Here is an 18841-nt window from a genome sequence, read left to right as displayed (position 1 = left end):
CCTTAACGAACTCATTCTACACAGAGAGCAGAGTAAGACAGGGATGAAATCTCTCACCTGACCTGTTCAATCTTGCACTGGAAGAAGCAACCAGTAAGGCCTTAAAAAATGGAGACTCCGGAATCAAAATATATGGGAAAAATGTAACAAATTTAAAATTTTCAGATGACATTGCATTACTTGCAAGCACAGAAGAAAATCTACAGTGAATTTCGGATAAAATAAAGGAAGAATGTATAAAATTTGGATTAAATATAAATATTGACAAAACAAAGATTATGCAAATAGGAAAAAGAAGTACCAATCTGAAAATTGAAATTGATAGTAAGAATCTAGAGCAGGTAGAAAACTTCACCTATCTTGGAGGAGTTATTGAGTACAATGGTGAAATTACAAAAGATATAAACAGACGAATCAGTCAAGTATCCCAAATGTTTGGACAACTTAATAAAATATGGAAGTCAAGAGACATCAAGCAAGTAACAAAAGTAAGAATCTATGAAACAATAGTCCTCCCAATACTCCTGAATGGAAGTGAATGCTGGAATCTCAAAAAAGGCCGAAGATAAAAAATTATTAACTACTGAAATGGGTTGGCTAAGAAGATTACTTGGAGTATCTCTGCTGGATAGACTAAGAAACAAAGACATAAGGAAATGACTAAAACAAGAAATAACAATAATAGACAAAATCCAAGAAAGAAGACTGCAATGGTTTGGCCATGTGACTAGAAAGGGAATAGAAAGACTACCAGCTAAAGCCCTGAATACAATGATGGAAGGTAAAAGATCCAAAGGGAGGCCCAGAATTAGATGGATAAACAAAATAAAAGAGGACCTGAAAACCAAATCACAACAAGCGACACGAAACTGGACAGAATTGTTTGGACTCTCTCTTTCGGGACAGAGAAGTGGAAAGAGTTCGTTCGGCCTCATCATCATCCACATAGATAATGGAAGAGAGAAGAAGAAGAAGAAGAATCAAATTAATATGCAAAGTATAAAATTAACCACTCACATATAGGAAGGAAGGCTTGTGAATATTCACTTGGCTTTCACTCACTCATTTACTCTCACATTTGTTATTTAATTTTTTTTTTTTTTTAGTATTTTTCCATACATATTTATACACAGATGCATAACAATACCAGTATATTCTAAAACCAAAAAAATTAGCTAATTGTTATACATAAATTTTAATTATTTTATCATTCAGCCATTACAGCTGTCTGCCTTAAAGTTACATAATGCCAGTGTTTCTGCTATAGCCTACTGATGAAGGCCATTTCACCTATTTTCCATCTCAACAGCAATAAATGCACATCAAGAAACACGTCAAGAAATACAACAACCTGGTTAAAGACAAACCACAAATTCAACCGCTCCAGACAGTAATAAACCTCTCGTCCAAAAGGCTCAACGATGATGCCGTCAGCACCCTTTGCCTCAGCCGTAATTTTGCCGTCGCCCTGAAAGAAGTGCCGGAGCTCGATGTAATGGTTAACGTCGAATGGGGGATCGGTCGCTTACCGTCGGAGGTAGCCAACAACATCAGACTCGACGTAGCCAACATCCTCGTTCGCTCTTCGCCTCCAAAAAGTAACTTATCTTATTCCCAACGCATGGCTCTCCAGAAACTACGCAAAGAAAAAAGTATCGTCATCACCAGAGTGGATAAAGGTAATGCCACAGTTGTCCTTAATACCAGCGAATACAATCGTAAAATGAACATTATCCTCCGCGATCACGCTACCTACATCCTGCTAGAACACGACCCCACAAAAACGCAAGTTAAGAAATTAAAAATCTTACTTAAAAAAGTAACCTCCTGGCCCCCCCGACGTCACGAAAAAACTTAAACCTTTCCGCTCCCGTCCCCCCCGAATATACGGTTTACCAAAAATCCACAAACCTAATTCCCCACTCAGGCCTATAGTAGATGCCACCAATGCACCTTGTTACAGACTGTCTAAACAGCTGGCCAACTCTCTGTCCCCCCTCACCGGAAATTCAGCTTCCTATATAAAAAACTCGACCCACTTTAAAGCCCTCACAGAAAATTTAACCTTGAATAATACAGACATATTAGTAAGCTTTGATATCTCCTCCTTGTTTACCAATATTCCCTTAACTGACACTTTATCTCTCTTAGAAAACGTTTTTCCCTCTGACATCTTAGATCTCTTTTCCTTTGCCATCAACTCTGGGTATTTCGCTTGGAATAACAAAATCTACAAGCAGATAGAGGGAACCGCCATGGGCTCCCCCCTCTCCCCCTTGCCAATTTCTATATGGAACATTTCGAAAAACGAGCCATAGACTCAGCCTCACTCAAACCTTCTATCTGGCTAAGATATGTAGATGATGTGTTCTCTATTTGGCCTCATGGCCCAGACACGTTAGATTCCTTCCTTGGTCATCTCAATAGCCTACATCCAAGAATCCAGTTTACTATGGAAAAGGAAAAGAACAATTGTTTAGCCTTCCTAGACACCTTAGTCACGCGCCTGCCTAATGATACACTTGCCTTCACTGTATACAGAAAACCCACACACACAGGCAGATACATTCACAAACAATCCCACCACCACCCCTCACAACAATATGGCATCATTAAAACCCTTACCAAGAGAGCCCACAATCTTTGTTCCAGTGGAACCGCCCTCACTACTGAGCTTAACCACATACACAGAACTTTCCTCTCCAATGGCTACAGTGAACACAGCATCAAAAAAATAATCAATTCCTCCCCCATTCCCCGTCCCTCTCGTCAACAAGAATTTAAAAATGCCATCACAATACCCTACATCCGTGGCACTTCAGAAAAAATAGCCAAGATACTAAAAAAGTATAACCTACACACAGCATATACAGGGTGTTCGGGATAAATTTGACATATTTATAATTAATTATATTTTTCCGTAAGTTACATGTATTAACACACACTTCTCTTCATTTAAAAGTTTGGACCCTTCTTCATTCATATACAAGATGTCAGAAAGGATGGATAGCTGGAACCCACCTGAATCATGGAAGAGAATAACTTGTATCATGATGATTCGTGCCCGCCATCAAAATAAGGATATTACGACTGCTGCCCAATGCTCCCTGAATACAGTAAAAACAATCAGGCATGAACTAGAGACTTGCAATGGTGACTACGAGGATGTAGCAAGAAGAAAGATCCCTAGCAGACGATCTGATTGCGTTCGTACAGCAGAATTCCTCGCAAATCTGCAGGAACAGGTGTTGAAGAACCCTGGCATTGGAATTCGGGCTTTGTTTGTGGAGTTGCTAACTGTAGTCAAGCCCTGGATAACAAGGGTAGCCAATGGTAGGCCGTATGTATGGCAGCAGGATTCGGCCCCTTGCCACACCTCTGGGAAAAGTCAAAAATGGTTGTCTGAAAATTTCTACGACTTCACCAGTCCAAATGTTTGGCCTCCAAACTCCCCAGACCTTAACCCCATGGATTATTTTGTATGGGGCGCAGTTGAAAAAGACACCAATCGCACTTCCAGTAATACAAAAGCCCAGTTAATGGATAAAATTAAAACAGTTTTTGCGGCCCTTCCCAGGGAGACTGTAGCATCAGCTTGTTCGAGGTTCCGAAGCAGAATTGAAGCTGTGATCGATGCTAATGGTGGTTATTTTGAGTAAATCTTGTTGATAGTATTGTAATTAACTCTGCCTGTAATGTTTTTTTGTCAATTCATTAAATTTAATAGATACGAAGAAGATTTTCTTTTTCCTTACGAAACTGTCAAATTTATCCCGAACACCCTGTAAGCCCTACCACAAACTGGCTACCCTTATCCGTTCTACGAAAGATCAGCTCCCTCCTCTCTCTCTCTGCCTGGAGTTTACAAAGTACCCTGTTCCTGTAAGCTTGCGTACTTTGGACAGACAGGCAGATCAGCATCCATCCGCCTAGAGGAACACAAGTCGTACATCGTTAAACACAACTATAGCCATTCAGGCTTGGCTGACCATGTTTTGGACACCACCCACAGAGTATCATGGAAGAAAACCACCATGCTCCACCACAGCAAATTCAAGAAAGAGAGACTTTTCTTAGAAGCAGCAGCAGCTCTCAAAAACCAACCAAATCTTAACAAATACGGTTGCATTAAGCTTCCGAAGATTTGGGAAATAGTCATCACCAGAGGTCCCACCTTACATTCCAGGCCACCTACAACTGCCCTTAGAGGGCGCTCCACCTAGATAGGACTTTATTGTCACCCACGTGGTTGGGCTTAGTATTGTAAGTTTTTGTGTGCATGTTACATTAATTGTCTTTGTAATCCCTGTAGATGTCCTAGTGACTAGGACGAAATATAGGAAGTATTAAATTCTATTTTAATTCTTTTTGAGTGTTGTAAAAAATCCATTAAACCTCCAACATAATGTCCTCACGGCACTTAAGCCTCTACACAAGAGTAATAAATGTAGTTTGCTTTTTGCATGGCCACAAGCAACTTTTTAAAGAAATTATTTAATTACAAGTTTCATACACTCTTCCTCAGATTAAAAAACAAATTTTAAAAAGTATACACAGAGAGATCTTTGAACAGACTGAAGGCCAGTGGCGTTGCGTGCCCATTTCAGTTGGGTGTGCTGTCATAGCCTATGCAACCCACACTACAAAATTCACATCAATTTGACCATATGATTGCATTTTTATCAAGGTATGAAAGTTTTACGAGTGTATAGTGTACCAGCACTCATCTTAATTGGTCCAATGCAATTAATGTAGGATAACTTTGAATACTTTAATTTATCAATTAATTGTAGCGAAATCTGTGCAGAGTGGGGGACAGTGTGTTTGTCTTAAGATACTGTATATTAGAAAATAATAATAAAGGAGAACACGATATTTGGTTGGTATATTTAAATTACTGAAAGGTGTAAAATTTGGAACAGAAAGGACTCCAAAATTACTGAGAAATTTGAAGAGCAGGATTATACACAGGAGCCAGTACCACTAGAGAGTGAAGTGAGGTGGGTACTGCAACAGCTATCCAGTAAGAAGGCACCAGGAGGAGATGGAATACCTATTGAGCTGCTCAAAGCCCTGAGAGAAGAGGCAGTTAAAATTTTAACAGCTCTATGTCAGCGAATTGGGATCACAACTACATGGCCTAGGGAATGGAAAAAATCAGTTTATATACCTTTATTGAAGAAAGGTGATGCAAGAGAGTGCAAAAATTACAGAACTATAGCACTGATTTCTCATGCAAGTAAAGTCTTACTTAAGATCATTCAGAAAAGACTGGAACCATTCATGAAAAGAGAAATGTCAGATGAACAGGCAGGATTTCAAAAAGGCAGAGGAACAAGAGATCAAATCCAATGTGAGATGGATAATAGAAAGAGCACAGGAATATCAAAAGAATGTCTACCTTTGTTTCCTTGACTATAGCAAGGCCTTTGACTCTGTAGATCATGTGAAACTGTGGAATGTGGAAATAACAATGGGAGTCCCAGAGCATTTCATTATCCTTCTGAGGAATCTTATTATGAACAAGAAGCTACTGTCTGAACAGATCTTGGAGAAACTGAGTATTTCACAATAGGTAAAGGGGTGCGACAAGGATGTATTTTATCTCTATACCTGTTTAACTTGTACAGCGAATACATTTTAAGAATGGCAGGGCTGGAGGAATCTTCAGTTGGAAATAAAATTGGTGGAAAAATATTAATCGTTTGAAGTATGCAGATGTTACCACCTTGCTAGCAGAATGCAAAGAAGATTTGGAGGAACTTATTATGAAAGTTAAAGAAGAAAGTGCTAAATATATCTTAAACTTAACTTCAAAAAGACAAAAGTTATGGCAACATGTGAACTTAATGATTTTGAAGCAGATGGGGAGAAAATGGAAGCAATTAACAATTTTGTGCTCCTAGGATCCCGAATTGATAAAGATAGTTATTGTACTGAAGAAGTTAGAAGAAGATTATTACTCGGAAAGAAAGCAATGAAAAATTTAAGCAAGATCTTTAAAGATAAAGATATTAGCCTCGCAACAAAAATCAGAACACATCTCCTTGCGGATATGGCTAATGTTATGCATTAAGGGAAGGGCCAATACCCAGACTAGTTTCGACCTTTATTGAAGTCTCTTCAGTGGGAGCCAGGCCCAAGTGGAGATACCAGGCAGATGCATTAGCAGGTCATCTCTACCTATAGGAGTTGCCAAATGGTGTGCCACCCTTTTTTAATAAATTACTCTGGATTTAGAGAAAGATGTTGAAAGTTTATTTTTCACTTGGTTAGAGTATAATAAAATTAGTTTAATCCTTTATCCAAGTGTGAGCAAACAAAGTTTGTGCCAGAAAGTATCTTCAGCTTCCAGGTATGTTTCCTTGTTCTACTCCCTTCTCCCATTTTGTGAAAAATTGCTTCCACTTTAAATGGGTAACAACACTTTATCAACTGAAATGTTTCAATCATATCCTGTCTCTTCCTTCTGTTAATAATAAAATTAGTTTAATCCTTTATCCAAGTGTGAGCAAACAAAGTTTGCACCTGAAAGTATCTTCAGGACTGGGGTAAGGTGGTACAACACCAGGGTAGTGGCCCTTCCCTTAATGCATAACATTAGACATATCCGCAAGGAGATGTGTTTTGCATTATAGGAGATACTGAGATAGGAGTGTTGGGTTCTTGCTCCACCTTTGCAACGAGTTGCCCTGGTGTTGTACCACCTTACTCCAGTCCTGAAGATACTTTCGGGTGCAAACTTTGTTTGCTCACACTTGGATAAAGGATTAAACTAATTTTATTATACCCTAACCAAGTGAAAAATAAACTTTCAACATCTTTCTCTAAATCCAGAGTAATTTATTAAAAAAGGGTGGCACACCATTTGGCAACTCCTATAGGTTCTACCTATAGGAGTTGTCAAATGGTGTGCCACCCTTTTTGATGATGACCTGCTAATGCTTCTGCCTGGTATCTCCACTTGGGCCTGGCTCCCACTGAAGAGACCTCAATAAAGGTCGAAACTAGTCTGGGTAGTAGCCCTTCCCTTAATGCATAACATTAGACATATCCGCAAGGAGATGTGTTTTGCATTATAGGAGATACTGAGATAGGAGTGTTAATAGCTTGCTCCACCTTTGCAATGAGTTGCCCTAGTGTTGTACCACCTTACCCCAGGCCTGAAGATACTTTCAGGCGCAAACTTTGTTTGCTCACACTTGGATAAAGGATTAAACAAATTTTATTATACTCTAACCAAGTGAAAAATAAACTTTCAACAAAAATCTGAATCATGAAAGCAATAGTATTCCCTATGGTACTGTATGGATGTGAAAGTTGGACCCTGAGAAAGAGTGAAAGAAGGAAGATAGATGCATTTGAATTATGGGTTTGGAATGCTTACTAAGAATACCATGGACTGCAAAGCAAACCAGTAAATCAGTGATAGACAGAATAAAGCCAGATTGCTCCCTTGAAGCTATGATCATCCAGCAAAAATTGTCATACTTCAGACATATTATGCAAGCAAATGACAATCTGGAGAAGATGATGATGATGCTTGCTAAAGTTGATGGAAGCAGGAGAAGAGGAAGACCAAGAATTAGATGGGTGATGGAGTAAAAGAAGCAAATGGAGTATGCTTGGAAATTCTGAAAGACATGGTCAGGGACAGATCTGAATGGAGGGTGTATGTTCGTGGGATTACAAGGAGTCAAAAAACGACTCGATGGAACATAACACACACACAACTTTGAATACTTCATTTATGAATTAATTGTAACCAAATCTGTGCAGAGTGGGGACAGTGTGTTTGTCTTAAGATACTGTATATTAGAAAATAATAATAAAGGAGAACACTATATGTGGTTGGTATATTTAAATTACTGAAAGGTGTAAAATTTGGAAGAGGAGGATGAGACTTACCTTCTTTGACTACAATACTGTTTCCCATTGTAAATATGATAAAAAGTTATAAATTTATCAAAAATTATATATTAAAAACTTGCCTACCATGTCAAATGACAATGTTCATTTGGATTGGTTGACACAATAACCAATCACAGCCTCTAGGTGCTATATTCTCAGAGCTCTCAGTTTCTGAGCAGTTTAAAACTACTAGAACGTTAAGAATTTGACCCGCTGAGCTATCTGTATATCTTTTCAAAGGGCTCTAAGCTGTATGTAATTTGAATGCACACCTGGGCTATTAATGTGAATGTGATGCAATGTTTGCATGTTGAAAAGTGTCATCTTCACGAAGCATTAGTATATTGTGTTTACTTTTAGGAATTACGCAAAGTCTAGAAACAACTTTAACAAGAATAAATGCAAAAATATAAGATCGGTGATATTGCTATTCGGTGGATAAGTATCACACACCTAGTACACCTGAAATATCCGTCCCCACTGAAGGCCTAACCATGGGTGCATCCATTTCACTGCACTTGGCATATATATATACACATAGAGACACTTAAGGAAAAGCAGCCATCAACATGTATCACACAAAACCAAAACTTTCTTAGATATGTTAATGATATCTTTGGCATTTGACAAGAATTTCTTGTTATCAGCTGTAGGCATTAATATATAATAAAATTAACATTTTTAACTCTCAGCTTAGCAGTTAATATAAATAAAAAAATTCCTGCTATAATCTTTTAAATAACTCCAGTTTTAAGTTATTATTATTATTACGTGACACCCCCAAGGAACTCTTGAGAGGGCACTCTACATAGTCCTCTGTCTCCATTACTTAATCCTCCATCCACACACAAAAAGCATCTACTGTTCACCAATAGTATAGTTTTATTTTTTTGTCTGTGAATTGCATGTGTTCTCTGGCAATTCTGTCCATGTGTGGGAGGAAAAACCTGAGTTTCCAGCGGAGGGGACAAAAAAAATATGCTGCCTCCATATGAGATCAATTAACTCTCCTTCAATTGAGAGCCTATAAAACAATTCCTTTCATCACAAGGAGTGGAACTTAGATCTTTTCCAATTTGAAGGGTACAATGTTCCATCATTCTTCCAGTTGTGCTATGATGCTAAATCATTTGTAAGTACTAAAGGATTACTATAGATTATAATGCTAGTACTTAAAGGGATTCTATTAAGATTTTCTGCAACAATGGATTCATTCCACTAAAAGCCAACTATTTCACCCAAATTGTTGCTAATGTTATCTATGCTTGATTTGTTGCTTTCAATACCAGAACACTTATTCTCTACCAAATTACCATCTACTGAGTTTATCAGTCACTGTTTCTCTTACCTCTAAATAAATTTCTGCAGTGAAACAATTTCCACATTTAAATGATATTAAGTGCCTCTGATCAAGCTGTTTAACTTAAGTTTCAGTTCTAGTAGTTCTGCAGAAGAGGAAAGAGGGTAAGATTGTTATTATGTAGGCTCCAAGACAGAAGTGGCAAATTACAGGACAACAGGAGTAGTGTAAGGGATTAGAAATGTTGGGTAAAGATAGAATTCAGGAATGGGAAGATATAAATATGATAGTCTATGGTGGAACTATGCTATCAACCATAGATTATGATAGTCTATGGTTGATAGCATAGTTTTGTTATAGGTAAGTCCTGCTTTAGTAATTTAACTTTTCATAATAGACTGACAGCCAAGATGAATAAAGAAAATGGTTACATGATATTGGCAGATTTTGCAAAAGGCATATGAAAGAATACTGCAGAGAAAACCATTACCTTTTTCCAGCCTCCAGGCTCACTGAAAATGAGGCCTGAGGACCTGGATAAAGGAAGACTTGATTGATAATAGTGGAACTAATACAGAACCCCTAGGCAGCACAGCACTAATCATCCTTATTCTCCTGGATGCTACTCCACCATATACTACTCTTTAATTTGGATTGTAATGATGCAGTGAATAATATGGGAGTGGGGGAAGGAGCATTCAATTTGCTGAGGATACAAAACTGGGGAGGACAATAGTTAATAAAGATGATGTAGAGATCGTGCAGGATGGTTTAAATAAATTGGAAATGTCAGCAAAAGATGTTTGTTAATTTATTGCAGCAAAACAGAAGTTATGCACTTCATGATAAAAATATTATATAATGTGTATTACATTGATGGTAGTGGATTGCAAAAAAATTGGTGAGGCTATCTATGTATTTAGGGGTGGTGGAGGGCAGAGTTGAAGTTCAGAAAGCATACTGCAACAGGTGACAAAATGGTTCAAAAGATTACTTGGGTGTTGAAGAACACACTAACAAGTAGAGATAGGGAGACATTATCTCTTTGTAAAGCTATTATAAGGCCGCAGAAGATGAGGAAGTGATGAAGAGGATTCAGAGATAAGTGATTACGATGGTGGCAGATCTGTGGAATGCTCCCCATAAGGATAGATTGAAGATATGTGAAATGCAAAATTTAGCTGACAGGACAAGAAGTTAGATGGGACTTATAAGTTTCATCTAATTTCTTTTCCTCCTGTCAATTAAATTTTGCAACTTACTATAGAAATATGCCAGTGTGGTTGGCCGAGTGGTTAGTGTATCTGCTCTCCAGCCAAAAGGCTGCAGGTTCGAATCCTGCTGTGGGCATGGATGTTTGTGAGAGTGTGTGAAGATTCTAGTGGTGGTGGTTAGCGATATATGGCGTTGGTGTAGATGATGATGATGATAGTTGCGGTTGGTAGAGTGGTGGAAACAGAGTGTTATAGAGTAGGTTCCCTCCCTCGATGAGTGTTTGGACCTCTCTGAAGGTGTTACGTAATAATAATAATAATAATTTACAGAAACTTATAAGTTACCAAAATGGATTATACGAGGGTGGTCTGAAAAGTTCTTGGGCTCAACCATAGATGGCAACACTATCGGCAAGATTTTTTTTTTCAAAGTTGGTACATCTGCCATAAGCATCCATGTGAAATTGCAAGTCATTCTATCAAGTAGTTTGTTTTATACAGCTGTCTGAAGCATAAGTGTTGTCTGTATCCCTTGAAATGGATAAAATTGAGTATCGTGTGGTTATAAAATTCTTTATAAAAGAAGATTTAATGCCAAAAGAAATTCAGTCGAAGTTCATAAAAGTTTATGGGCACTCTTCTCCTACGTTTTCGACAATTAAGAAATGGGCTGCCGAGTTTAAATGTGGCCGTACCAGCCTTGAAGATGATCAACATGAAGGATGTCCAAAAAGTGTAACAACACCAGAAATCATTGATCAAGTGCATGATATGGTATTGGACGACCAGCGAGTCAAAGTGCACGAAATTGCCAAGACTATAGGCATTTCAAAAGAATGTGTAGGATATACTTTGCAATAAAGAATTGCAAATGAAAAGCTTTGCACAAGATGGGTGCCGTGCTTGCTCACAGCAGATCAAAAACGCACTTACATGAAAATCTCTGAACAGTGCTTGGAGCATTTTAACAAGAATAAAACTGATTTTGTGTGTCAATTTATTACTATGGATAAAACTTGGATTCACCATTACACACCAGAATCCAAACAGCAGTCAAAACAGTGGATAGAAGCTAGTTGTTCAGTGGCAAAGAAGACAAAGTTGGTTCCATCAGCAGGAAAGGTCATGGCATCGGTGCTTTGGGATAATAAAGGCAGTTTGTATATTAATTATCTTGAAAAGGGTAAAACATAACTGGGGAATATTATTCCGATCTTTTAGCCAGACTATGCCAAAAAATTCGTAAGAAAAGACCCAGTTTTCAGAATTAAAAAATCATCTTTCATCAGGACAATGCACCTGTCCAAAAAGGTGTTTTGGCAATGGGAAAATTAAGGGATTTGCACTATGAATTGTTGGAACATCCATCCTATTCGCCAGATTTGGCTCCCTCTGACTTCTTTCTCTTCCCAAAACTAAAACTCTTTCTCGCTGGTCAGCGTTTTTCTTTGAATCAAGACGTGATTGCAGCTGTAGAGGGATATTTTGCAGATCTTACTGAGAACCACTACAGGGATGGGATAATGGCGGTGGAGCATTGCTGGAATAAATGTATTAGTCTTAAGGGAGATTATGTTGAAAAATAAAAATAATTTTGAAATTATAAATTCGTTTTTTCATTGTTAAGCCGAGAACTTTTCAGACCACCCTCGTATAATATTGTACAAAAGAAATTTTTTGATGCATGACAATGAGAGAGAGAACTCAGGTTCACTCCCCTCTGGGGAGTGAACCTGATCCTCATGCCTCTCCTGGTCCCACCCTTGGTTTGTAGCACCCACTGAATATCCTGTCTTGCCCACCTCTACCTCACACCATATGCTTTCAAAATTATTAGTGTCACCGCCTTTCAAAGCCTTCAATCTTAGAGGACATAAGTCATCACTCATCATAAGCAGTACTCCACCACCACGCTTTTCCTTTCTATCCTGCTGAAAAATGCTGTACCCTGCTACTTCTATTCCTGTTATTATATCCTCTTCTGTCAACTACGTCTCAGTGATCCCAATAATCTTTAGTCGGGTTGATGCTATCAGCACCACCAATTCCTCTCCTTTATTCCAGATACTCCTGGCATTAGTATAAAGTATAAAAATGCCACTGTTTCTATAACCAGCATTATCCCCTCTAGACTTCACTGGGCTCAGCATCACCTGATGTGTTCCCCTTTTTTCCCAAGTACCCATTCCCAGAAGAGGCCACCTCTGCTACCATCCACCCTGAGCATTCTAGTTTCCCTGCATTGACACACCGACTCGTTCAGAACAGCAATCTCTCCAAATGCCTATGTCCTTCCTCATTCAAATGCAAGTGGTCTCTCGCATACAGTTCCTCTCTGTCCTCAAATGCCCTCCAAGCATCCACATATTCCAATCCTCTCTTCTGACACATTCTAGCTATTATGTTATTCAATATTACTGCTCTTCTGCTGAGCTCATCACTATTATACCTAGGCAACACGCACACTATCTTACCTCTCTGCATCTTCTTTCTTACAACCTCAAGCAAGAATCTCATATCTTTAGCTGCCCAATTTACATTACCTCTCAAGTCATTTGCTCCTACCATCACAATCATCTCACCCACCCTTTCACCCATCTTAATTGCCATAGCCACACTTTCTATCATTCCTCCAGGCAAACACTCCTCACGCATCCTATCTTGAACTGCAATGGATCATCGAGTCCCCATACATTACACCTCTTACCACCCTGTTTCTCGAATGCTCACATGCATCCCTCACTGTCTCTCCTCTAACACTTTCTCTCTCTCTCTGTGTGTGTTTCCCCTACTTACCCGCCTTCCTGATATCTCTATCCCTGGTTCCAGTACTCCCTCGCATTCTTCTCATTTCCTCTCTCCTACTGTTTCCATTCTCTCCTCTTCTATCATTTCCATATCTCTCTCTATCTCCCTCTCTTCCACTTATCCTATTCTCTCCTCTTCTATAGTCTCAGACTATTCACTCTGCTGTTCCTATTCTCTCCTCTTCTATCATTCCCATAACTATCTCTCTCTCTCTCCTGCTCTGATTCGCCTTGCATTTGTCTCTTCCATTCGCCTAATCTCATCTTTCACACTTCTCATCTCATTCCATCTGCTCTTTCAGCTCATCTATCTCTCTCTCTGCAAGTCAGCCACTCTTATTTGCCATTCATCCTCCCAATTGAGACCATCTCCGAAAACTTCACAATCCTTCAACCTTTCCATACTCCCCACTCTCATTATTTTATTCATATTTCACCACTCTCACCATTCTCACTCTCTATCATACCATTCATCTCTCTACGTGGAGAATCTCCTGCCTCTGACTCAACGAAGTCAGTTATAGTCATCTCTAACTCACCAAGTTCCTCCCATTGCCTGCATTTTGCACATATACATATTTCCCCTTCTCTCACCTGCCACATATACCGCCGGGACGCATACATTCCACAAGTACCACATGCTACAAAATCCCGTATTATATCACGCAAAATAAAGTCCTTAAATGGAGAGGACTTGGTGATACGTTATTTGCAATTTTAACTGCCGCTGCTGCCATTATTCAAAATAGTGTCAAGGACGCTAAATAAGTATAAAGGAGTATAACTATATAAGTAAAAGTACAAACAATACAAACAAAACATTTAAGTATACTAAATATAAATTAAACAAAACTAAATAATGAAACTTATGTTATCTTCGTGCTCTCTTCCACCGTTATGCATCCGATTCCGACTCTGTCTTCTCTGTAACCAAAATACACAATATAGTGACAACAGCTAACTTCAAAAACAACCACTGAAGGACACTCGTATTCCAGAAAAACAACATAGGGCAAATCTCGACAGAAGTCTCAGACTATTCACCGATTAAAAAAGCACTTTTTTCAGCACAGTTTCCTTCTATACTTACATAAACATGCTCTACAATAATTCTTCTTTGGATAATTTGAAGTTGAACAATTTCTACAATAACAATGCATTATTTAAAGAAAAAAAAATAGTTGTTTCATGTTATTTTGCATCATAGTGAAAGGATCCTCCACATGATGAGTCTGTTAACTCCACAATGGCTTAGGAATAATAATAATTCCCATCTTAAATGGAGCCACATGACTAACAATATAGGCAGCAGAAAGTATCTGCATTCAAGTTTGTGTGTGATAATGAAAAAAAAATCATAAGAAAAGTACTTCAAGTAATGGATGAGAGTCAGAGATAGATGGACTACTAAGAATATGGAACTGATGCTCTGCTACTTCATATATTAGGTATAGTGAGAATGGTGTAATATACATATAACATGAAATCACCATTTGGCATGTTGGTAGAAACAGCTGAGAAATGAGAGCAGCATATGTGGCTAATGTAGCAAAAAGAAACAATAGCACTGGATAGTAGAAGACTGAAGAAAGGACACACTGACTGGTGAATCCCAGTTTCTGTTATTTCATGCAGACATCAGGGCCAGGGATGGAAACATCACAACAAAGCCAAGGACTCATCAATTTTGCTACCATCATTGAAGGATGGACAAGTGGGAATTTTTTTTGGCACTCCTTAGTCCAGTTAATAATAGCAGACCAAGGACTGAATGATGCAACCTACCTAAACACTGTTGCCAACCAATACATTTAACTTGTTCAGAGTGTCTTATTTACATGTGAGACACTTTGAACAAGTATTAAATGTATTATGAATGCTTATGTAACATGACACATTATTCAAGAATGGTTATTATGGGAATATGATAATGACTTTACCTAAATTGAGTGATCTTTCAACTTTTGGATGCGGTAGAACCTCAGGAAGAGCATCCTGGAATACAGAGTCTGTTCTGGAGGCTCTTGGTAATGAAAACACTATGTAGTAATTGTTAATAAGCTGCTATTATTATTTTCACTAGCATCTCCATTGAGTCAAAGACTCACTGTGAAAGGTTCATACTAATCATCGTTATTCACATATACCTATTATACTCTTTGAAGTCATTTCACTGAAAAAGCACTCACAACTTTTGGCATTAATTCTACCTTTCACCATTCTTCAAGCAAATAGTTTAGTCCTCCTACCCTACATAATCACACTCTTACACAATTTCCAGAGATGACCCCTTGTTCTTTCACTTCCTACATTATTGAAAAAACATCTTCTGTGTCAATTCTATAAAATGCCTTTAACAACTTATGTTTCTATCATATTATATCTCTTCTTTTCTGTCCATCAACTAGACACACAGACATTCAATCTGTCTTCATAGGGACCATTTCATAGATAGACTTGTCACAGTATTGGTTACTCATCTCTAGATCCTCTCTACCATCTCTTCCTCATCAGAAAGGGATCCAAGTCATGAAGTAATCCAGATGTGGACATATTAAATGAAAGTAAAGTAATAAATATAAATAAAAATAAAGCCTTTTGTACATAAATAAAATTAGTTATTTTTTATTTAAATTCTTTGAACCTGATTCTTTCCCTATTTGTATTTTTGTGCCATTTCAAATTTGATTAATTTGAAATGGCCTGTCCCAAATTAAACTAACTTCTTGGATATAAATCTGAATTGTAGCATATATTGCAGATGTGTATTAAACAAGCTTTAAATTAAGTTAAATTACTGATTACTCAATTTTTATACATCACTAAATCATTAATTTATTAATCAACCTCTATATAAATAGTCTCTTTTCCAACCCTACACCCATACTAAGAAAATACTGTGAAATCCCATATCATACTTTAGCAACTGCATTACTCTTTTGCTACCAACTAGTGGTTTCTAATCCCATTGTTATATGGATGATTGTGAAAGCCTTCAGTTAGGGAAGAATTTCATCACTCAGAACCCTTATGGTATGTAAGAAAAAAAATGTTTGGTATCTGGAGCAGGATTCTTTAGTGGATGGAATTTGTCATAAAAAAATAATTTAGTACAAGTTCAATGAACTTCTCATTAATCAAACTAAGTGTAATTCATTCAGCCTACCAAATGCAAAGACTGTAATTATTAGTCAAGATATTATGGAATGTGTATAAATTCAGATAATTCAATTGAATCAATAAAATCAAGTTACAGTTTTAATTTTCTTAATAAAAATAAGGACTTATTGAATCATTTTGCCAAATATATAATGAAGTTTCAGTTCAGAAATAATTCTCACCTGGTCCAATAGCAAACATTACAACAAATGTGATGACACATACGATACTGACATATGACAGCCATGGTACAGATTCCTAAAGCAAAAAATGTAAGGAATGATACTGTGAAAGTGTGGTAAGCAATTTCAATGTGTTATTTTACTTTTAATGAAAAGTTTATTTCAAAGTGCAAAACAAATTTTTATTTATTCATATGTAACATAATCCTTTTCATCACCAACATATATTTAATATCTAATAATATCCAATAATGGGAGAGTGATATCCTAGAAGAAGAATGTCAGTAGTAGTGTGCCCCCCAAGGGTCTATATTGGGGACCACTGCAGCTTAATTTATATGTCAGTGATATTCAGAAGCGCTTTAATAGTGATATATAGCTGTTTGCAGATGAATGCAAGAATTAAGAGGAATAAAATGAATGTTGTACCCTTGCAGGTGGGCTTGAATAGATTTTCTGAATAGGCAATTGAATGGGGATTACCTGTTCAACCTAGCAAAGTGCAATGTTTTAAAGTTTGGCAAGCACAGATGGGATGCAGAGTGTGAGATTCGTAGGGTTTAGAGGAGGAAATGAGAGGTCTATAGGGATATTGGGATAAAGGCCTGACATTTTGGAGATATTTTGCTAAAATTGTGAGGACATCACAGTGGGTATGTAAATGTTCTCTGCATCACTGCCATAATGATGTAGAGAACACTCATATGCAGGAGTAAGGATGTTTTATTCCAGTGTATAACACTTTGATCACACTCTATATATGGATTACCATGTACATATTTGGCCACCATGTTTTCAAAGGATGAAGAGATGTTGCAAAGTGTTCAGAGATGACTGATTGAGATGATTTCTGGTCTCTGGAAGGTTAAGTATGATGACAGGTTTAGGGAATGCAAATTGCAGATGCTAGTGGAGAGAAGGATAAGTGGGAGGGAACATAATCGAGACGTAAATTAGTAAGGGGTTATTACCAGATTAATGTGGATCAGATTTTTCATAAAATGAGTGGAGATGGAGAGAACAAGAGGCAATCCCAGAAACTGTATAAGGAGGGGTATGACCAAAGAATGAGAATAGGTTTTTTTGTGTGGGGAGTTGTGGGTAATTGGAATGCACTGCCTGGAAGTGTGGTAGGTGTGGACACATTCATGTCACCCTATGGAAGACCCCCCTGAGAGTCATTGACTTCATGGAGGCCTGATAATGATGATAATAATAATAATGTCTGATTTCAGCATGTTTAATGATGAAATCACACATTATTATTATTATCATTATTTGTTCAGTTGAATACAATAAAATTCTTTATATATGATTTACTGATTTAACATAAGCATTTAATGCATATAGTTAAAAAATATAATAATCACATTAAAAATGAGAAAAATATCAAAGCAAATTTTAAAACAAATTAATTAAAGCAAATTTTAAAACAAATTAATTAAAGCAAACTTATAATTAAAGTAAAAATCAGATTAAAACGAATAAATAAAGAAATTGCAAATAGAAAAAATAACATATCAGAGAGAAATATCAAGCTGAACTAGAAAATAAGATCAGCAATATTGTTACTGATAGACCCCTAGAAGTAATCTGGACTGATTTAAGAGAGAAAATCAAGGAATGTGCTAAATGTCTTCTGGGTGAGGCAGAGAGGAGAGGAAGGAAGCCCTGGATTATGGAGGAAGTGATAGGAAAAAAAAAAGATGAAAGAAGAAAATGGAGGAATAAGAATAACACGAAGCCCAAGTCAGATATAAAGAGATCAATAAACAAGTAAAAATTCTGGCTAAAAAGGCAATGGAAGATTGGCTCAATCAGGTCTGCAAGCAAATAGAGGAAAATGATACAACAAATGATGTGAGAAAGGTCTATGAAAGCTTAAACTTGATTTCAGAACAAAAAGCAGTGCTTTGAAGGATGAAAGAGAAAGATTTTGTTGGAAAAAAATGATAAGGCAGAAGAAGTATGTAACAGGACTTTACAGACAGGAAGATAATCTGGAATATGATCAGATAGAAAATGATGATACCCCAGAAATTAAGGAATGGGAAACTGTAGCAGCCATTAAAAGAATAAAGGATAGGAAAGTTCCAGGAGTGAAGATTAAAAGATAGGAAAGTTCTGGGAGTGGATGATATTCATGGAGATGTTGAAGACATTGGGAAAGGAAGGAATAAAAATTCTATCCATCATCTTTAATATAAGTCAGGACAGGAGGAGGATAGAATATGTAAAGCCTTTCTAAGATCTATTTTTATTCCTATT

General features: G+C 37.3%; 1 protein-coding gene across 2 annotated transcripts in view; it reads right to left on the bottom strand.

The window, feature by feature from the left end:
* The window catches only part of LOC150104416 (solute carrier family 2, facilitated glucose transporter member 1-like), a 454614-nt gene that overhangs the window by 36479 nt on the left and 399294 nt on the right, over positions 1-18841 (bottom strand). For both annotated transcript variants that reach the window (XM_090396366.1, XM_090396365.1), the window contains one exon: positions 16574-16649. In XM_090396366.1, the coding sequence (XP_090252492.1) occupies positions 16574-16649 (76 nt within the window). The remainder of the gene's footprint in view (positions 1-16573; positions 16650-18841) is intronic.

Source organism: Typopeltis vanoorti, chromosome 8 (assembly GCF_054136105.1).
Source record: "Typopeltis vanoorti isolate ZY-2024b chromosome 8, IOZ_Tvanoo_1.0, whole genome shotgun sequence".
Taxonomy (NCBI): domain Eukaryota; kingdom Metazoa; phylum Arthropoda; class Arachnida; order Uropygi; family Thelyphonidae; genus Typopeltis; species Typopeltis vanoorti.
The sequence above is the reverse complement of the archived record's forward strand: the minus strand, read 5'-3'. Positions and strand labels throughout refer to the sequence as shown.